General features: G+C 38.0%; 2 protein-coding genes across 2 annotated transcripts in view; both read right to left on the bottom strand.

Moving 5' to 3' along the window:
* Window positions 1-22,947, bottom strand: part of emc4 (ER membrane protein complex subunit 4) — a 149,319-nt gene that overhangs the window by 110,453 nt on the left and 15,919 nt on the right. The gene's annotated exons all lie outside the window — the stretch shown is intronic.
* Window positions 13,514-18,216, bottom strand: LOC134006328 (E3 ubiquitin-protein ligase TRIM39-like). Its single transcript, XM_062445414.1, has 10 exons — window positions 17,984-18,216; window positions 17,838-17,893; window positions 17,512-17,807; window positions 17,205-17,300; window positions 16,631-16,864; window positions 16,261-16,408; window positions 15,973-15,999; window positions 15,573-15,637; window positions 15,153-15,269; window positions 13,514-13,894 (listed from the first exon to the last, which is right to left on the bottom strand). The coding sequence occupies exons 1-10, from the start codon at window positions 18,214-18,216 to the stop codon at window positions 13,514-13,516; spliced, it is 1,653 nt and encodes a 550-aa protein (XP_062301398.1).

Raw genomic sequence — 22,947 nt, 5'->3', positions numbered from 1 at the left:
TGTGTTTGGTGGCTCGTTAACCAAGTTGAGGTGCATGACAAGACATGATCATGTTTGTAAGTGAAATAAGAAGGACACTTATAGCAGGAAAGCTATTGGCACAGTAATTGTTTGTACAGTAAGATTCAAATCAAGTACATCTTGTCCTTTACTGGAGACGCCTTTCATTGATTGGTTTTGGTCTTTCCATGGAATTTTGTGACAGTATAAGAAAAAAAAATGAAACTAATGTACTCACTCATCCTTTAAAGTAGAAAGGTTTCCTATCGTCAGACTACATTTGATGATAACATCTGTCTCCTTCTAAAGGATAAGTGAGTCCTTTTGTTTCATTTATTTTTCTTACTGTCACAAAAATCCAATGACTAAAGAGTACTGTATTTGTGGTGCTGTGCAGTATATTCATGCTTCGGACTGTGACACCAGTTTTCTCTTATAAGACGCCAGCCTTGACTCTCTTAACTTACAGTCAATGCATCCCAATTCAGGGTCTCGTGAGGCTTGTCCTATTTTTAAATGCTCCTCATAATCTAGCCTTGTTTAGTTGAAATTGATCACAACCAGCGTACCAGCTCACAGCACCAGTAACCTTCAGAGAGAATTCAAGCAATCCTAGTGAAGGCAGAAATGATCCCTTAGCCACACTTTATTAAGATGGTAGCATTCAGGCACTGGTAAATACTTAACAATAGATGCACTGGACTAATGAAACAGCACATAGATTCATCTTAATGGACACAGCCTGCTGTTCAATTGTGAAAGATGAGAATCAAAAAATGTCCAATTGAAAGGCTGCAGTCAAAATGAAACCTAAGCTGTCAATGTGTATAAGGTAACATTGGGGCACTGAGATGACAGAAACTGTTTCGTCTTCAAATGTGATAAATCTGTCAGTATTGTCAACACAATGAATCCGTGGATGTGCTGCACAACCAGTTCTTGGCATCACCCACATACCCAGGGCATTGATGATGATGATGATGATGATGATGATGATGATGATGATGGTGATGATGATGATGATGATGAAGATAACAAAGCTGCACCTGATGAGCTAATTAGCTTTCTAACCTGCTAACTGATGTTAGTGGTACACTTTTCTCTGGTGCATGTGTGTTTTTTGGCTTGTTAACCAAGTTGAGGTGCAGGACAAGACATGATCATGTTTGTAAGTGAACTAAGAAGGAGACTTGAAAACTATTGTGGGTTGTTGTTCAGAGTCTGTGGCTCTTGTGTCATGTATTCAGGCTCACTGTGCCCGTCTCCTCTGCCTATAATAGAAATGTCACATTCTTGCTTTAATCAATCACTCAATCTTTATTTATATAGCGCCAAACCCAACATTCCCACATGAGCAAGCACTTGGCGACAGTGACGAGGAACAACTCCCTTCATTCAACATTTAAAAATGCAGTCTCCAGCTACGTAAGCAGATGAAGGTGCTTAATAGAAATGCGTGTAAAACTAGGAGTCACTATCATGAGATCAAATAATTTAGAATAAAAATGTATCAAAGCAGAAGACAGGACAAGTGATTCACAGAGCAGATACTGTATTAGACAAAAAAGGCAATTTCATATCAGTTGGATTTAAAGATAATCTGAAGACCGAATATAACTTGTCACATATAGTTGACAAAAAAGTAATTTAATTCATTAGTACAAAACATATATACAGTCCTGTGTACAATGAAAGCTTACATCTTCAGACAAAACATGATCTTGTGGTCATTTGTCTCTTTTCCTTATGTGTAAGCAAAATCAACACATTTTTTCTCAAAACAGTGTAACACCAAGTCAGTTAAACTTCAGGGATATCAATCTGTCCACTTAGGAAGTACAAGTGATTGTGAATTAATTTGATCAGCTTTGGTGCAAATGAAAGTGACTACATTTGCAATGGAAAGGCAAAAGCAAGACAGCCCCCCCCCCCCCCCCTTGTGGCGGCCACATGTAAAACCACAGCTGCTCCCTCCTTCCTGACTGATTTGTGTTCTGCTAGTGTCCTTGTCATATATGACTGTCCGTGTCCAGTCATATTGAAACCTAAGCTGTCATTGGGGCACTGAGATGAATGGAACTGTTTTGTCTTCAAATGTGGCAATACAATGGTAATTCATCACTGGATGTGCTGCACAACTGGTTCTTGGCATCACCCACATACCCAGGGCATTAACTAAAGGCTGAGTATTGAAGCTTCATGACTTTCCATTTAACTGACTGATGTATTCACGCCACCTTGTGAACGTTTTGATGCCATGTCAGTTCAGTTGTGGTGGCCAAAGTTGAAACAAAAGCATTTCATTCATAGCATATTCTCTTTGTTTTATCAAAAACGTATACAGTACGTATGCCAAATGTAACATGTAAAGGAGGATGACCGGATCTGGTGTGGGGTGCCAACTAAAATTGTTTCAGTTTTGGAGCTGTTCAACTGGAGTGTTGTGTTTCATCCACACCTTTATCTCCTCCAGACACGCAGTGAGTGTTGATAGATAAGATGATGATGACGATAACGAAGCTGCACCTGACAAGCTAGTTAGCTTTCTAACCTGCTAACTGATGTTAATGGTACGCTTTTCTCTGGTGCATGTATGTTTGGTGGCTCGTTAACCAAGTTGAGGTGCATGACAAGACATGATCATGTTTGTAAGTGAGATAAGAAGGAGACTTATAGCAGGAACGCTATTGGCACAGTAATTGTTTGTACAGTAAGATTCAAATCAAGTACATCTTGTCCTTTACTGGAGACGCCTTTCATTGATTGGTTTTGGTCTTTCCATGGAATTTTGTGACAGTATAAGAAAAAAAAATGAAACTAATGTACTCACTCATCCTATAAAGTAGACAGGTTTCCTCTCAGACTACATTTGATGATAACATCTGTCTCCTTCTAAAGGATAAGTGAGTCCTTTTGTTCATTCAATTTTTCACAAAAATCCAATGACTAAAAAGTACTGTATTTGTGGTGCTGTGCAGTATATTCATGCTTTGGACTGTGACACCAGTTTTCTCTTATAAGACGCCAGCCTTGACTGTTTTAACTTACAGTCAATACATCCCAATTCAGGGTCTTGTGAGGCTTGTCATATTTTAAATAATCCTCATAATATAGCCTTGTTTAGTTGAAATTGATCACAACCAGCGTACCAGCTCACAGCACCAGTAACCTTCAGAGAGAATTCAAACAATCCTAGTGAAGGTTGAAAATATCACCTAACCACACTATATTAAGATGTTAGCATTCAGGCACTGGTAAATACATAACATTAGATGCACTGGACTAATGAAACAGCACATAGATTAATCTTAACTGACACAGCCTGCTGAACAATTGTCAATGTTCTGAAACATGTCCAATTGAAAGGCTGCAGTCAAAATGAAACCAAAGTAAGTGGATTTTAAAGTAGAGCTGTTATATTTGTATGCACAGGGCACTCCTCAGAGTTATGAAAGCATAGTTTGTATAGGTATGCAAGTATGTAATTTCAGCTCTCTCATTGTAGTGATGGACTGCACATTAATTGGTACATGACTAATCCAGTCTGGCTTCCTAACCTATTGTGCAAATTACACATCATTTTAAAAATACATAAAAAAAGTGAAACTGATTGCATCAGTCTTTAAAATCAAGTTTTTTGAAACAATATGCAAACAATAAAAATACAGAATTGCTTTTATTCAATATTTTTACAATTGTCGTGCTGAGTATGTTCTGCTTCATTTGATTTGTATTTTATTTGCATTTGTTTTCCATACATATGTTTAATGCTTTGTTCTGTTTTTGTTCTGTAATACAGTTCAGATATTGCCCAATTAAATAAATGGAAGAGTACTGTATTTGTGGTGCTGTGCAGTATATTTACGCTTCGGACTGTGACACCAGTTTTCTCTTAAAGGACTACAGCCTTGACTCTCTTAACTTACAGTCAATGCATCCCAATTCAGGGTCTCGTGAGGCTTGTCCTATTTTTAAATGCTCCTCATAATCTAGCCTTGTTTAGTTGAAATTGATCACAACCAGCATACCAGCTCGCAGCACCGCTAACCTTCGGAGAGAATTCAAGCAATCCTAGTGAAGGCAGAAATGATCACTTAGCCACACTTTATTAAGATGGTAGCATTCAGGCACTAGTAAATACATAACATTAGACGTCACTGGACTAATGAAACAGCACATAGATTAATCTTAATGGACACAGCCTGCTGTTAAATTGTGAAAGATGAGAATAAAAAAAATGTCCAATTGAAAGGCTGCAGTCAAAATGAAACCTAAGCTGTCAATGTGTATAAGGTAACATTGGGGCACTGAGATGACAGAAACTGTTTCGTCTTCAAATGTGATAAATCTGTCAGTATTGTCAACACAATGAATCCGTGGATGTGCTGCACAACCAGTTCTTGGCATCACCCACATACCCAGGGCATTGATGATGATGATGATGATGATGATGATGATGATGATGATGATGATGATGATGATGATGATGATGATGAAGATAACAAAGCTGCACCTGATGAGCTAATTAGCTTTCTAACCTGCTAACTGATGTTAGTGCTACACTTTTCTCTGGTGCATGTGTGTTTTTTGGCTTGTTAACCAAGTTGAGGTGCAGGACAAGACATGATCATGTTTGTAAGTGAGATAAGAAGGAGACTTGAAAACTATTGTGGGTTGTTGTTCAGAGTCTGTGGCTCTTGTGTCATGTATTCAGGCTCACTGTGCCCGTCTCCTCTGCCTATAATAGAAATGTCACATTCTTGCTTTAATCAATCACTCAATCTTTATTTATATAGCGCCAAACCCAACATTCCCACATGAGCAAGCACTTGGCGACAGTGACGAGGAACAACTCCCTTCATTCAACATTTAAAAATGCAGTCTCCAGCTACGTAAGCAGATGAAGGTGCTTAATAGAAATGCGTGTAAAACTAGGAGTCACTATCATGAGATCAAATAATTTAGAATAAAAATGTATCAAAGCAGAAGACAGGACAAGTGATTCACAGAGCAGATACTGTATTAGACAAAAAAGGCAATTTAATATCAGTTGGATTTAAAGATAATCTGAAGACCGAATATAACTTGTCAAATATACTTGACAAAAAAGTAATTTAATTCATTAGTACAAAACATATATACAGTCCTGTGTACAATGAAAGCTTACATCTTCAGACAAAACATGATCTTGTGGTCATTTGTCTCTTTTCTTTATGTGTAAGCAAAATCAACAAAATTTTGCTCAAAACGGTGTAACACCAAGTCAGTTAAACTTCAGGGATATCAATCTGTCCACATAGGAAGTACAAGTGATTGTGAATCAATTTGATCAGCTTTGGTGCAAATGAAAGTGACTACAGTAGCAATGGAAAGGCAAAAGCAAGACAGCCCCCCCACAAAATAAGGTTTTACATGTTGCGGCCACATGTAAAACCACAGCTGCTCCCTCCTTCCTGACTGATTCTTCTCTTTTTTTGTGTTCAACTAGTGTCCTTGTCACTACTGGTAGCCTGAGGTGGTATCTGTGAGCCACAAATTAACTTTAAATATGTGAGAATGTTAAATAACTAACCAAACCCAACAATTAACCAACAAAAGAAAACAAATCGCGAAGATGCCTTACATACATGTGCCGACTGCGAGATGGCTTTTGAAACAGCCTTTTATTTCATATAAAACATCAGGGTACTTCTTCAGATTGTCATCAAAAGAACAGTATGCAAAACAGACCCCTCGACTGTTCTCACACATGCTCAACATACAGACTGTCACGTGTCATTGTTTACTAATGTGCAATTTTCAACCCATTTACTATGGCACAGTAATTGTTTGTATAGTACATTCAAATCAAGTACATTCTGTCAAAATGAATCTTAAGCTGTCAGTGTGTATAAGGTTATGTTGGAGCAAAGAAATGACGGGACCTGTATTGTCATCAAATGTAATAAATCTTTAAGTATCGTACAACACAATGGCAATGAGTCCTTAGATGTGCTGCACAACCAGTTCTTGACATGACCCACATACCCAGAGTGTTTAACTTGAGGTGTATATACAGTATGCTGCTCAAAACAGTGTAACACCAAGTCAGTTAAACTTCAGGGATATCAATCTGTCCACTTAGGAAGTACAAGTGATTGTGAATCAGTTTGATCAGCTTTGGTGCAAATGAAAGTGCCAACAGGTGCAATGGAGAGGCAAAAGCAATACACCTCCAAAACAGGAATGGTTTTACATGTGGTGGCCACAGACAGTTGCTCTCTTCTTACTGACTGATTCTTCTCTATTTTTGTGTTCAGCTAGTGTCCTTGTCACTACTGGTGGTGTGGTTGTATTGAATGGTGTTCCTAAAATTTAGTAGACAAAATATTAGGAACACCATTCAATACAATGCACCCTAGTACACCATCATCACCTACTATGACCTCAATGTTAAACATAAAGCAGAATTATCACCTTATTGACAATGTTTACAAAAACTGAAAATGTATAAACTTCATAAAAGTAGAATTTAAATTAGACCTGTTGTATTGGATTGCATTAGATTACAACCACTGAAACCAAACATTGTATGAGCTATGTCTATATTTGTATGCACAGGGCACTCCTCAGAGTTATGAAAGCATAATTTGTATAGGTATGCAAGTATGTAATTTCAGCTTTCTCATTGTGGTGATGCACCGCACATTAATTACACATGACAAATCCAGTCTGGCTTCCTAACATATTGTGCAAATTACACATCATTTTAAAAATACATAAAAAAAAGTGAAACTGATTGCATCAGTCTTTAAAATCAAGTTTTTTGAAACAATATGCAAACAATAAAAATACAGAATTGCTTTTATTCAATATTTTTACAATTGTCGTGCTGAGTATGTTCTGCTTCATTTGATTTGTATTTTAATTGCATTTGTTTTCTATACATATGTTTAATGCTTTGTTCTGGTTTTGTTCTGTAATACAGTTCAGATATTGCCCAGTTAAATAAATGGAAGAGTACTGTATTTGTGATCCTCTGCAGTATATTTACGGTTCGGACTGTGACACCAGTTTTCTCTTAAAGGACGACAGCCTTGACTCTCTTAACTTACAGTCGATGCATCCCAATTCAGGGTTATGTGAGGCTTGTCCTATTTTTAAATGCTCCTCATAATATAGCCTTGTTTAGTTGAAATTGATCACAATCAGTGTACCAGCTCGGAGCACCAGTAACCTTCAGAGAGAATTCAAGCAATCCTAGTCAACTTGTGAAAGCAGAAAATATCGCCTGACCAGACTATATTAAGATGGTAGCATTCAGGCACTGGTAAATACATAACATTAGACGTCACTGGACTAACGAAACGGAGCATAGATTAATCTTAACTGACACAGCCTGCTGAACAATTGTCAATCTTCTGAAACATGACAAGCGAAACATGTCCAATTTAAAGACTGCTGTCAAAAAAACCTAAAAACTAAGCTGTCAGTGTGTATACGGTTATGTTGGAGCAAAGAAATGACGGGACCTGTATTGTCATTAGATGTAATAAATCTTTAAGTATCGTACAACACAATGGCAATGAGTCCTTAGATGTGCTGCACAACCAGTTCTTGACATGACCCACATACCCAGAGTGTTTAACTTGAGGTGTATATACAGTATGCTGCTCAAAACAGTGTAACACCAAGTCAGTTAAACTTCAGGGATATCAATCTGTCCACTTAGGAAGTACAAGTGATTGTGAATCAGTTTGATCAGCTTTGGTGCAAATGAAAGTGCCAACAGGTGCAATGGAGAGGCAAAAGCAAGACACCTCCAAAAACAGGAATGGTTTTACATGTGGTGGCCACAGACAGTTGCTCTCTCCTTACTGACTGATCCTTCTCTATTTTTGTGTTCAGCTAGTGTCCTTGTCACTACTGGTGGTGTGGTTGTATTGAATGGTGTTCCTAAAATTTAGTAGACAAAATATTAGGAACACCATTCAATACAATGCACCCTAGCACACCGTCATCACCTACTATGAACTCAATGATAAACATAAAGCAGAATTATCACCTTATTGACAATGTTAACAAAAACTGAAAATGTATAAACCTCATAAAAGTAGAAGTTCAGATATTGCCCAGTTAAATAAATGGAAGAGTACTGTATTTGTGGTGCTGTGCAGTATATTCATGCTTTGGACTGTGACACCGGTTTTCTCTTATAAGACGCCAGCCTTGACTGTTTTAACTTACAGTCAATGCATCCCAATTCAGGGTCTCGTGAGGCTTGTCCTATTTTTAAATGCTCCTCATAATCTAGCCTTGTTTAGTTGAAATTGATCATAAGTAATTGATTGAGCATAAGTAACCTTCAGAGAGAATTCAAGCAATCCTAGTGAAGGCAGAAAATATCGCCTGACCACACTATATTAAGATGGTAGCATTCAGGCACTGGTAAATAGATAACATCAGATGTCACTGGACTAATGAAACAGCACATAGATTAATCTTAACTGATACAGCCTTCTGTACAATTGTCAATGTTCTGAAACATGAGAAAATGAAACATGTCCAATTGAAAGGCTGCAGTCAAAATGAAACCTAAGCTGTCAATGTGTATAAGGTAACATTGGGGCACTGAGATGACAGAAACTGTTTCGTCTTCAAATGTGATAAATCTGTCAGTATTGTCAACACAATAAATCCGTGGATGTGCTGCACAACCAGTTCTTGGCATCACCCACATACCCAGGGCACTAAACTAAAGGCTGAAGCTTTATGACTTTCAATTTAACTGACTGATGTATTCACGCCACCTGGTGAATGTTTTGATGCCATGTCAGTTCAGCCGTGGTGGCCACAGTTGAAACAAAAGCCGTTCATCCATAGCATATTCACTTTATTTTATTAAAAATATATACGTATGCCAAATGTAAAAAAAAAAAGAAGAAAAAAAGGCACATGTAATCATCCTTTTTTGCAGTTTAATAATGTCACCATGTTTAATTTCAATCAATTGCTAATGGTTATGTATTATTAGAATGAAAAAAGTGTACATTTGAGAAATGTAGTCATGGACAGACTGTTTGTCTAACAGGGATTTTGAAGAGCAATGACCAAACCAGAATCTACCTGATCAGGTATGCAGGTACAATAATAATAATAATATATTTTATTCATAAAGCACTTTACATTTATAAAACAAAACTCAAAGTGTTCCAAGACAGATAAAAAAACAAAAACAAAACATAAAACATCCGAAAAAAATCAATGATCTGTGGCGCCCTCAGCTGGTCAGGAAGGGTATACCACAGACGAGGGGTGCTGAGTGTAGTCTTGGGGAGGAGGAGGCGATTTGAATTTGTAGAGCGGGAGGGTCGAATTGAGGTTAGTGGGGTGAGAAGTTCTTTCAGGTGGGGCAGGAGGTAGTCGATCCTGGCGGACATGGGAAGCCAATGAAGTGAATGCAGAATGAGTGTGATGTGTCCATCTTTTCAAAATCAGATGAGGTGAATGTGGGACGGAGTTTGGCAATATTTCTGAGATGGTGAAAGGAGATCTTGAAGAGGTGTTTGATATGGGCTTCAAAGGTGAGTTGCGGGTCAAACCTTGGTGACTGATGAGGAGAGGGGAGTGTCGTGACCAGAGAAAGTAATGCTGGTTAAGGAATATGACTGGATCTGGTGTGGGGTGTCAACTAAAATTGCTTCAGTTTTGGAGTTTTGTTCAACTGGAGTGTTGTGTTTCATCCACACCTTTATTTCAGACAGGCAGTGAGTGTTGATAGATAAGATGATGATGATGATGATGATGATGATGATGATGATGATGATGATGATGATGATGATGATGATAATGAAGCTGCACCTGATTGTGGCACACTTTTCTCTGTTGCATGTACAGTCATGTGAAAAAATTAGGACACCCCATTAAATATTCAGTTCTTTATTAAAAAATGTTCACATATCGATGTCTAATCTCATTGTTATTTATCTCTGGAAAAGAACGTGATTCAATTGCAGGTAAACAACAAAAATTAACCTTGTTTTACTCATTAAACAAAAGATATCAACAAAAATGTATATTCTAATTGAGGAAAAAGTTAGGACACCCTACCCCCTAATAGCTAGTGTTACCCCCTTTGGCTGAAATAACTTCAGTTAGACGATCTGAGGAAATTTTGTCCCACTCAACGCAGAATTCTTTCAGCTGTGAGATGTTTGAGGGGTTTCTTGCATGTACAGCCCGTTCCCCACACCCCACAGCATCTCAATGGGATTAAGATCTGGGCTTTGACTCGGCCATTCCAGGACTCTCCATTTCTTAGTTTTCAGCCATTCCTTGGTGGATTTACTGGTATGTTTTGGGTCATTTGGCGCTTTTCCACTACACAGTTCCAGCACAACTCGCCTCGACTCGCCAACATTGTCATGTTGCAGGGTCCAGTTCCGCTTCAGCTTTAATTATTTTACCGATGGTCACACATGTTCCTCAAGCCATCTCTGATACACAGTAGAATTCATGGTGGATTCTATGATGGTGAGCTGGCCAGGTCCTGCTGCAGCAAAGCATCCCCAAACCATGACACTTCCACCTCCGTGCTTCACAGTTGGTATGAGGTTCTTTTCCTGGAATGCTGTATTTTGGTTTATGCCAAACATGTCCTCTGTTCTGGTGTCCAAATAATTCAATTTTAGACTCATCTGTCCAAAGAACATTATTCCAGGAGTCCTGGTCTTATGTTCTCTCTGGCAAACTTCAGTCTGGCCTTCACGTTTTTCTTAGAGAGCAAAGGATTCCTCCTTGCACACCTCCCATGAAAATTAAACTTGTGTAGTCTCTTTCTGATTGTAGAGGCATGCACTTTCACATCAACAGTAGCAAGAGTCTGCTGTAGGTCCCGTGATGACATTTTAGGGTTTTTGGTGATTTCTTTTAGCATCTTGCGGCCTGCTCTCGGGGTGAACTTGCTTGGACGGCCAGACATGGGCATTTTGGCAGTTGTTTTGAATGTCCTGCACTTGTAGACTATTTTCCGGACAGTGGAATGGCTGATTTCAAATTATTTTGAGATCTTTTTAAAACCCTTACCAGACTCGTAAGCTGCTGCAATCTTCTTTCTGAAGGCATCAGACAGTTTTTTCGATCTCACCATGGGGCTCACTCTCATTTCAACAGTCAGGGGCACACCAAACTAAATGTCTGAGGTTTAAATAGGGCAAGCCTCCTTCGAAATACTGAATAACAATGTTCTGATCATTTGCACCTAATGTGATACACCTCTGTGTGATTTTAGCTATTTTAAGTGGGAATGAATATGGGGGTGTCCTAATTTATTCCTCACCAGAAATTGCATTTTTTTAAAATTACATTTTACAGAAAGTTTAAAAAAGTATTTTCTTCAGTTTTAATTGTTTATTTATATTACTTGAATGTGTCAGTATTGTTAAAATTGATATTAAATATCCATATGTCCAAATATGTTAAAAAACACACAGGTATTCATAGGGTGTCCTAATTTTTTCACATGACTGTATGTTTGTTGGCTCGTTAACCAAGTTGAGGTGCAGGACAAGACATGATCATGTTTGTAAGTGAGATAAGAAGGAGACTTGAAAGCTATTGTGGGTTGTTGTTCAGAGTCTGTGGCTCTTGTGTCATGTAGCAGGATGCATTCAGGCTCACTCATAGACTGTATATAAAATGGACGTAACATCCGTGACGTCACCCATTGGTTTGTGGACTGCTGCTTGCAAGCGAATAGTTTCGGATCTGGGCAGCGCCATCTTGAAAATGTCCAGTGCATTCCGGGTAAAAAAAAAAACTCGGATTCTACTTCAGGAATCAGGCATCAGGAGGAGCAAGAGGCGCCCTCCTGAATCGTGAACCAATCAACCTGTCAATCACGACGTAGCCACGCCCTAATGCATACCCTGCTTTATCGTCAAATATAAAATCAGGGTGGCCAAAATTTAACAAATGAACATCATACTGCATTGAAGAAGGCTTTAAACTAGCGATTGAGACCATAAACACATTTTGAAAACGTTTACTGAGATCAGAAATCAAGTGAGAAGTTGGTGAATTCTCCATTGACTTGTATAGAGACGGAAGTCCTTTTGACACCAAAACGGTCGCCCCCTGGTGGCCTTTTGATAGACTGCAGTTTTAAGTTACTTCCGCGTTCGCATCATTTCAGAGGACCAGAACTCCCCGCCTGGGCTCACTGTGGCCATCTCCTCTGCATATAATAGAAATGTCACATTCTTGCTTCAATCAATCAATCAATCTTTATTTATATAGCGCCAAACCCAACATTCCCACTTGAGCAAGCACTTGGCGACAGTGGAGAGGAAAAAATCCCTTCATGCAACATTTAAAAATGCAGTCTCCAGCTAAGTAAGCAGATGACGATAGGTGCGTAATAGAAATGCGTTTAAAACTAGGAGTCACTATCATGAGATCAAATAATTTAGAATAAAATGTATCAAAGCAGAAGAGAGTTGGATTTAAAGATAATCTGAAGACCAAATATAACTTGTGACAAAAAATAAAAAATAAACCCCCAAACAAAACATGCGTTTCCATTTTTAAAATTACATTTAATTAATTAGTACAAAATATATATACAGTCCTGTGTACAATGAAAGCTTACATCTTCATCAAAAAACATGATCTTGTGGTCATTTGTCTCTTTTCCTTATGTGTAAGCAAAATCAACTACATTTTAAAAAGTCATATCTTGTTTTTAGAAAAGCAGCAGATGTAACTTAATGTAATCAATGATGGATATCATGGATATTTGTGACACTTTCTGTACAAATATGTAGGTAAACATTGATTTAAAAAAAACAACCTCATGTTCAGTACTCCTTATCGTATATAAGGGATCTACAAAATACTATTAGAAGTCACGTCATCACAATCACAGCTGTTTTATATCAAGGCGAGTGCTAATAAGCAGCATTCCTCAGTGGTAAAAGAGGTCTGGCAATTTACAATCTACCAGGTGAAGAAGTCAAAACATCTGTTCCCAAATTGCAGCTGTCTAGGGGGAAAAAAGAAACATTTTCTAATTTGTCAAGGAGAAAAACATGTGAACTATGAAAATAGTACATCAAATTTCATACAGCATAAAATTATTGAAGAGAATGCATAAATAAAATATTAAACAATATCAGCTATAGACATGTCTTACATTGACTTGGTATTTTAGTACCGAAACTAGAACATACGTATAATATACAATCAGGTATTTCACTTCCTGTTAACTATATTCTGATTATTATGTTACAGTGCCCACTAGTGCTTCCAAATTTTTATACAGCTTTGTTGATATTTTGAGCCTTAACCTTAAATCATCAGCATGAGGGCACCTGAGTGAGAGGTGGACACAGCTGCGATTGGTGCATCAATAATCAGCCATTAGTCATCATAGAAGAGCAATTTTTATCTTAACTTAAAGGGTGGTTAGACTTTTTTATCTTTAGGACGAAAAAACCCTGAAAAAAGGAAATGTGCATGGTCTTAAGTCTCCAGCTCAAAACTCTGCTGGCTCTTCAGTGGACAGGACAGGACAGATAATCAAAGGGGCCGTGTTTTTCCCATTGTCATGAAGACACGGGTTTAAGTATGGATAGAGAGGCTCAGTGAACGCGCATTCGGTGTAAGTAAAAATGTGAGTCTTTGTTTCTTCATCATAGAAGGAGACCACCCCTTCTTCGAAGTCCAGGAAGATGCCCACTTTCTGTGGGGTTTCCTGGAGGTGGAGGGTGACGGAGGGGCCGGCACAGGCGCTCAGGCTGCCGCCTTTCCGTCTGCAGATCGCCCAATAACCACTGTCGGGACGTACCAAGATGGCCCCCTTCCTGTTGATCGACTCCCTGGCCACACCAAGATCCCAGTCTGTTTTATCACCAACCTGAAACACAACAAAATTACAAAATAAAACAGGCAAGCACATCAACAGTGGAACAAGAGCTGCTGTTAAAAGGATTGTCTTGTTTTCTGAAGTCTAAAGCCTAAAATAAAACCCATGAGATATGGGAATTTTTGCCATGGCTTGGATTCACATTGAGGAAATACAAGCTAACGAAGGCTTGTAAACAAAAGCCACCAAATTTGGAATCAACAATTTGGAACAACTTCAATATAAAAGGAATTTGAAATGGGGAAGGATGCCTACTTTTCCAAGTCTGTCTTAAATCACCACTCAGGTTCCAATATAAAGACGGAAACAGGTTTTTCTCACTGTAATCATTCCTCCTTATTGTACTTGACATTAGAAGACCATCATATGCTTACAATGTTTAAACGTTGATCTGAAGATATGAGACTTCAATTAAAGTGGATATCTTCCATAGATTCAGTCTTTTTAGTGAAAAAAACCCCCCTTTGGACATTGTTTTCCTGTTCAGCTGCAGTGGAAGGATGTAGAAGATGTAAACTGACTGACTAATTTGGACAGCTTCATATAAACTTAAAAAAAAGTTTAAATATATATTTGAAGGAAAGCTGGAAAGAAAAGAAGTTTGCAAAAAAAAAGCAATGTTTAATGTTGGCCACCTGACTATTGTTCTAAGTCAGGCCTGAAAAATTGTGAACCTGTCCTTTAATATGACACAAGAAAGCATATAAAGAAAGTGCTGAGCCTTGCTGCAGCCACAAGGGGGTGTGATGAGCTATTTGGATTGTTCCTGCCTTTTGAGGTCACATCTTGTGTACATGACATGAAATACAGGAAATATCAACATGTTAAATAACCACACTGACTTATTTTTACGACCTCATTCCTTATTTAACCATTTCCAGTTTGTGGCTTGTTAAGTTCCTGTGTAGTTTCCAATGATGATTCAGAGTTTAAGATAGATTTACGATTTAAACTCATGGAAGCAACCATTCAAAGTCTGGTGAAGGTTGTTTTGTTTAGTTTTTTTTATTCAAATCTGATATTTAAGGAGCAGCACTTTATTTTTGTTTTATTTGTTGCACTATTTTTTGAATTGGAAAACAAGTAAGACAATAAATTAATGTACTGTTATAAGCTAATCAGATCAGGAGTCTTTTACCTTTAGTAAATGCACCCTAAAGGTCTGGTTTATCCATTCCACATTGACAATACTGACAATACATTTTTGGCATTGTGACATGATTTTAAAATAAAGTGTATTTGTTCTTACCTGAACTACCCAATAGCGTCTTCCAAAGTTGAAGCTTTGTTTCCCCAGAACAGAGACGCAGGAGTCGAACCTGCCAGGGTTTTCAGGGAGCTTCCTCTGCTGGGAGCTGACACTCACCTGTAGATCATCATTATCAACAACAAGAACTATCAGCAATCAGTGGTGTTACAATTTTCATCATTCATTATCTTCTTTATAAGTTTGTCGCCATTACCTGTCCATCTTGACAACAGATCTATTATCCTATCATGATGCTGCTGTACTTATACGGGTTTATCCTTTACTTCTCGACTTCTCTATGGCATTCAACTCACCTTTTTACATTTAATTAAGGAAATAGTCATACACGTTATAGGTGTTGGACCATACAGCACTATCTTTTGTCTCATATTTCGGTCATTGATCAAACAGTCGTACTACCTTTTTCCCATCTGGGGACAGAATCAGCCAGCCTGCAGCAGTGTCAGGATCCAGAGTCACATCCACTGGAGAGAAAAAGGAAAAAGGAACAATGAATGAGATAATACAAGGTAACAGGTCATATTTACATTAAACTAATCTACTAGGCCTCATACAGATCAACCAAGTTTTTTATTTCCATATAATATCCCCTTCGTAAAATACACAGTATGTGCACATACACACTTCATTTACAACACATCTGTATATATCTAATATAATGCACATATTCTGCAATGATACAATAGGAACCTACAGTCCACAATACATCAGTTAGTTGGCATATTGTGAACACATTATTGTATTGTATTCCATTGTTTAATAGTCTTGAAAATAAAGGTACACACATTAATTCACATACCTGCATACTGATTGGTCTTGCTCACTTCTATAAATGAAAAATAAAATAAAATTGTCAGTTATTTGGTTGTATGAAACACTGTCTGATAAAATGTCATATTTCTCCTCAGGAACATTTGGCAAATCAACCTTCAGACATATATATGGGAAAACATTGTATGCTTATTGGTAAACAACGATTCAGATTCAGGACTCAACTGAACACAAATAACTTGTGTTCAGTTGAGTCCTGAACTCAGTTGAGTCCTGAACTAACTAACTCATAGTTATTGTAACAGAAGTTACTCACCAACTGCAGACAATTTCTTTTCAAACTCCTGCCAGATGTCGACCAGCTTGGAGCAAGCTCTCCTCACTGTCCCTATGTAATTGTCTGAGTGCACTCTGACCCCGGACCAGTCCCTGGTGGACAGTGGAGCGCTCAGCGAAGGAAAGGACTAAAACGAGACGGCAGTGGCACACATGGCTCAAACTCAAATACTGTAAATGTAACCTTTTATAGACACTATTCATGTATGTTTGGTATAAATAACCTAAAGCATGAATTTAAGGCATGTATCAATGTCACTTTTTTTTATACAAGGTGGAAAAAAGTTTGTATCTTTACAAATCAACATTACTTTCCCAACATAAGGGACACTATCCATGAGAAATCTAACCTGCAGGAGGTGAAGCGTGTCATTGGTGTCCCCCAGGGTAACCAGCTCATTGCGTCTCCTCTGCAGTTCATTTATTTCCTGCTCCAATTTGCTGACAAACTCCTGTGCTTTCTTCTCAGCTGCCTCCTGCTTCATCTCCATCTCCTCAATGAGTAAAGCCTGGTTGCTCTCAATGGCACTAATCATCATGGAGAAGACCTCGAGACTCTTCTGTATCTCTTCTTCTTTGATTTTCTGCAAATATGTATCAATCAAGGTTAATTAGTGTATAAGAATAATGTGAAAATGTAACAAAATTGCACTCCTCACCATATAAAACTGAATGAAAGATATGCTGCTACAGAGTAAGCTTTTGTTCTGGATCATAAAAAAGTGTTCCTGCAGCATTACTGCAGTATTACTGTTATAACTGTTTTCATTATCGCTTTTGCTCCTTCTAGAGCTGGTGTAAGATTAAATAATCTCCAAAAGAGAAAAAACAAGTGCCAGCAACCACCTTTCAACTCTTGTGAAAACAAGTGGGGACACAAGTTATGTTCATGTATATAATTGAGAAACAACAATGCAAACTTGCTTTGCTCATCTCCACTGAATTTTTGATCTCCTCAATCTTTATGTTTCTGTCCTGAATCATCTGTTGAAACTCTGCTTCAATCCTCTGCATCTGAGTCTGTGAAGATAGAAGGTGTACACATTAATTTCAAATCAGTTTTCACTTTTCAATCACTTTTGATTTATAATGTTATGGTTCTTAAATTGTAATATCGTATTGTAGACTCAGCAGCATGAAGTTAGTATTATGGTGGTACCATATGATTAAATACATTATTATGAAAACTAAGTTTATAAGATATAAATCACAACAAACACCCTTCCCTCACCTTGACCCTCCTGCACTCCTTCTCTATGGGGAGGACTTTGTGGTATTTATGGTCTCTCTCTGTGCAAGTTGCACACAGGGGGGTCTGGTCATTCCTGCAGAATATCTCCAGCGGCTTTCTGTGATTACTGCACATGTGACCATTGACAAAGGTGCACGGATCCATCAGCCTGTGTTTTGTCATTACTGGATCCCTCAAATGAGATATCAGGTGGGTTACACAGTAGGATTCCTGGCACACTACACACGACTTGACTGCTGTTGACTTGACTTCGTGGCAGACGTCACAGGTAATATCTTCGGACATTGAGGATAGTCTTGTGAGACCTTTATTCGATGGTATCACAGGGGTTGGTTTGTATCTTTTTTTGTCATTCAGAGACCTTTGGATTTAGACAGATAATTCAAGTCACACATGGAAACTAATTGCCCTAATTAGTGCCAAAAAGCTCATTACATTAAAGCCAACACACCTTTGAAATTGCTCCGTGATGTCTTTTAAGTCTACGTTGATCCTGAGTTCTGGACGTTTTTTGAAGATCTCTTTGCACAGCGGACACTCAGCAGGCTTATGTCTTCTTGTAACCCAGAATTGTTTGATGCAATCCAGGCAGAAATTGTGCCCACATGGGATGGAGGCAGGGTTGTTGAAGATGTCCAGACAGATGCTGCATCGAAACTGATCCTCAGACAATGCAGATGCCATGTTTCTGACAGGAAAATAACATTATGTTAACCATACATGCATGCGTCATTGACAATTAGGTGGATTTCTTGTAACAGAATGTACAAAATCCCTTTAAAAATGATTTGCTCATTTAAGTTTTCTACAGAAATTGACCTAACCACCCAGAGTCTTCCAAGAGCATGTTCTCTGACCAAATAAGGTAAGAAAAATACCAGAGGAGTGAGTCAAATCTAGATGGAAAACCTTTTAAAAAACACAACATACTAAAAAAGGGAAATCACGCTGTAACTGTCAATGCAGAAGAAGTCTTTGACTAGGAAGGATATGTGTACATTTGGGGTACTTCAGAGACTAAACTAAAATATCTATAGAAACAGTCACAGTCACATCAACCAGGAACAGTTGCTGCCTGTCTTCCTGCTTTTGCACTGGGCATAGAGTCTTCACTGATAGTCACAAAACAACAAAAAACGTCAACAAATCTCATTTTATGCAGATGACACTTCGTTTTACGTATCAAAACCAAAAACAATTATCCAGGTAAACAGTATGCACTATTGCACAGTTAATGAGTTTATAATTTTAACGGCACTTGGATAAAAACTCATAAGGAGTCTGGAAGTGTGAGATTTCATAGACCTGCATCACCCTCCAGAGGGCAGCAGTGTGATGTGTGGGTGTTCTGGGTGGGAAGAGTCCTTGATGATATTTGTGGCCCTATGAAGACAGTGGCTGTTGTAGAAGTCCTCAAGTGCTGTGTACTAATGATGTTTTGGGCCGACTTGATGATCCTCTGGAGAGCTTTCCTGTCAGCAGACATGCAGCTTGAAAACCACACCAGCATGCTGTATGTGAGGATGCTCTCAATACAGCAGTGTGTATGTAAGGCCACGTTAGACCATGTGAGATGTGCATTCCTAACAATTTAAAGAAAGGCACTCTCTCTACAATGTCTCCTCTGATGTATAACAGAGCAGGATCCTCCCTCTGTTTCCTGAAGCTCACTATCATCTCCTTTGATTTGGAGATATTTAGTGCCAGGTAGTTGGTAGAGCACAATTCAGTCAGTCTGCAGATCTAATCCCTGTAGGCAGACTCGTCACCGTTCTATATCAGTCCTACCACAGTAGTGTCGTCTGCAAACCTTAAAGATGGTGTTTGTGCTGTGTGTTTCTGTACAATCATATATAGAAGGAAAACAGAAGAGGACTCAGCACACAACCCTTCAGGGCTCCAGTGTTGAGCTTCAGGCATGAAGAGTGATGGGTCCCCATCCTGACCATCTGTGACTGGTTGGTTAAAAAGTCTTTAACCCAACTGCCTGTGTGCTGGTTCACACCCAGGTCCAGCAGCTTGGTCTCCAGTCTGCTTGTGATGATTGTATTAAATACAGAGCTGAAGTCCAAAAACAGCAGCTTTATAGATTATCTAGTTGGGACAGTGCAGTGTGCAGGGCTGTGTTTATGGCGTCCTCTGTCAACCTATTTGCTGTATAGGCAAACTGGTGCTGGTCCAGGGTGGCAGTACAGTGCAGCCTTGATGTGCCTCAGAACCAGCCTCTCTAAGCACTCCCTTAAAGTGTAGGTGAGAGCTACTGGTCTGAAGTCATTAAGGCTGTTGATGGATGTATACTGGCAGATTAAAGGCATTTGGGGACAGTGGCTGTTGACAGGGAGAGGTTTAAGATTTTTGCAGGATTTTTTAGCAAGAGACCATAAACTAAAAGATGTACACTATTGGGAATGAAATCCTGAAATTGTGCTTTTCTTTGAATGTCAAGATTCTCCTTTTTTAAAATTACTTTGTGTTATACTAACTCTACATTTAGTTGTTTCTATAAAAAGATCTATCTCTACTGGGACTGCCAAGTTGATCTTATATAACCAACACAGATTAACGTGCTGCATTATAAAAATAGTTTGCCACTTATCAAATGCATGAGGAGATAATGAGATGAAAGAAAGAGGAAAGAAAAAACGTGTTGACAGGTGACAGTGTTTGTTTGTGCCAAGGACCCAGGCAGGGCCACTGATTACTGCCTTGGAGGAGAAAAACAACCACAACTACTGAATGTATATTGCATATGTCCTGAAAGGGATAGGACTAAGGGTACTATTAATGCTATCCAAATAATACAGCATGTATTCCAATAACTTTTTGATATGTTTTCCCCGTGATCCAAGCTATGTGGTAACCAAGACGTATGCTTGTGATTCCTTTTTTAGTCTACTGCTCCGAGGAAAACATTAAGACAACGTACACAATACACTCACTTCTATTGAAAAATGTTTAGCCACATCAAGACGTTTGAATCTACACAGTTAAGACCTTTTTGGTATTTTCTTCCTTTATCACTGCTGCTGGCGAACTGACAAAGATTTTATTTATTTAGTTGTGTCTTTGGGTTTTCATATTAACCAAGCAATATAGAAGAGGTAATATACTGTAAAGTATAGGTACGTGAAACTGTACTAATATATATATTTGATGTGAACAGCTCTGATAAGCTAACTGAACACATACACAAATAGCACACAAGGAAAACTTGTAAAAAAGGGTAGATAGCATAGATTAACTTCCAGGAAAAAACAAAAACTAGAAAAACTAGCTGAAGCATGAATACTTGGCTTATCATGATTTCGTGAGAAAACCTCCTTCCTCGAGGGTGTCCCTAGGGGATGCTTGAAACAAAGGCACGACATACTACACTGTCTTCCATTTCAACAGTCTTTGAAATACCAAGTCTCTTAATGTAGAACAAAGACTTGAAAACTTACAGTCTTTAATCTTCCATTTTAGGACAATGGAAGTGTTGCTTTCATCGGCTTGATGTTTTATATATATCTATATTATGCTACTATTATTCATACTTTTTATTGTATATATAGTATTACTTCTGCAACCCTGGAATGGTGAATGTGACTTAAAACAAGAACATGTATTGAAAGACAGTATCAGTAACACAATGCTATAATCAACAGAAACAATTAATAGTCATAAACATGTATGGCATGTATGTTTCTGACTAGAGGTGTAAAGATACATCGATCTACATCGATTCATCAACTAGCCAATAGCATTTATGCATGAAACCTAATCTAATGAAACCATTGATCGGACATGGATCATCACCAAACGGCCCTGAAGATCCTGAGCAGATTTTTTCCACAAAAACTAAACCACAACTCTAAAAGAGCGATGAGTATCACTGCTGTGATTTCACATTTCAGCAGCCAGCAACAGGTCGGTAGCCGGATTAGAGGCAAGTCTATCATCAAAGGCTTCAGACGGACTGTGAACTCGGACACACACAAAGACCTGAAAAAAATTCTATAGGTTGTGAACCTTTTAAAGCTCAATATATAAAAATGTGGCACTTTCTAGTGAAAAGGGCTTCTGTTTTTAATTAAAAAATTGATTATTTTTGGTTTAAATGTGTGGTTGCACTCAGAAATAAAAATATAAGATTATATTTTAGTTGTTTTTTTGTGATTTGATATGAATGGAAGTGATTGATCGCTTGCTCCTGAATCGAATCGATATTGTATCATGGCAGACTTTGTTTTATCAGTAAACAACGAATCGTTGTCCATTGTATCGGTATAATATTGTATGGTGAAGAAACTTGTGATTTACACCCATATTTCTGACTATAGATTGTTGCTGTTCATTGAGATCTCAACAGAGATGCAAAGTAACATACACATAACTCCAAATGTAATGCCTGGTTACAGTAGTGACAGTTATATGTCAGCTGAGCTTAGTGGCCAAAAATAAATGAATAAAACTTAGAGTAACTCGTGTATTCTTTAAAAGTAAATTATAGAAGTATTCGCAAGAGTACTGCATTCATTTCACATCATCATCTTACACTATTGTTGCACACAGATGAATCCGTACGACTTTGTCTGTCAACTACATCTTACACAGCTTGTGAATGAGCAGAATAAACTTGTGTGTTATGATCACTGCCTTCAACATAGAAGAAAATATAATATATATATAAATGTAATGTTGCCATTCTTGAAATGTGTAAAATCTGTATGTACACATCATGTGTTTTGTGCATATGATTCTGCAGCTTAACTATAAGTGGTCAGATAAATATAGTGACAAAAGGAATACATCATTTACCACTGAAATATTAATAGTTTCCCAGGTAACATGTTGTATCAGCGAGTATCAGGAAGTCAAAACTGAAGTGTAAAATGAACAGTATTTTAGCTAATGTTCCTCCAAAGGCAGCAAGCACTCATTACTTTGGGTTTAAAGCCTCCAGGCTACTCAATTATGAAGGTATGTTGCTGCACAAGCCAAAATAAAGACATTCAGTTCAGATAATACTCAAGGAAGATCTTGAAACATGTGATTGTTGAGTAGGAACACATTAAGATGAGACTATCACAATGTCTTAATGACAGTTTCACAAACTCTGGCAAAAGCGTAAAAACACTTTAAAAATGATTACAAGGTTTTTTGTGAAAAATGTAAAAAGTAAGTAAAAATGTAATAATTTTGGTTCATTTTTGGTTCTGTAACATATACTGTAGAGGTGGGAAGTAACAAAGTATTTGTACTTCGTTATTGTACTTAAGTAGATTTTCCAGGTATCTGTACTTTACAGTTGGGTTTTTTTGATGACTTTTTACTTTTACTCCCTACATTGGAACACAAATATCTGTAATTTCTACTCCTTACATTGTCAAAACAGGATTGTTACTTGTTTCATCCTCAGTGACATAATAAAAA

Source organism: Scomber scombrus, chromosome 23 (genome assembly GCF_963691925.1).
Source record: "Scomber scombrus chromosome 23, fScoSco1.1, whole genome shotgun sequence".
Taxonomy (NCBI): Eukaryota; Metazoa; Chordata; class Actinopteri; order Scombriformes; family Scombridae; genus Scomber; species Scomber scombrus.
The sequence above is the reverse complement of the archived record's forward strand: the minus strand, read 5'-3'. Positions and strand labels throughout refer to the sequence as shown.

Coding starts and splice junctions, on each gene's coding strand:
- LOC134006328 (XM_062445414.1), bottom strand. CDS start 18,216: ATGGCATCTGCATTGTCTGAGGATCAGTTTCGATGCAGCATCTGTCTG. Junction 16,409..16,630: donor ACACGCTTCACCTCCTGCAG/GTTAGATTTCTC, acceptor GTCTCGTTTTAG/TCCTTTCCTTCGCTGAGCGC. Junction 13,895..15,152: donor GACGCTATTGGGTAGTTCAG/GTAAGAACAAAT, acceptor GTTGTGTTTCAG/GTTGGTGATAAAACAGACTG.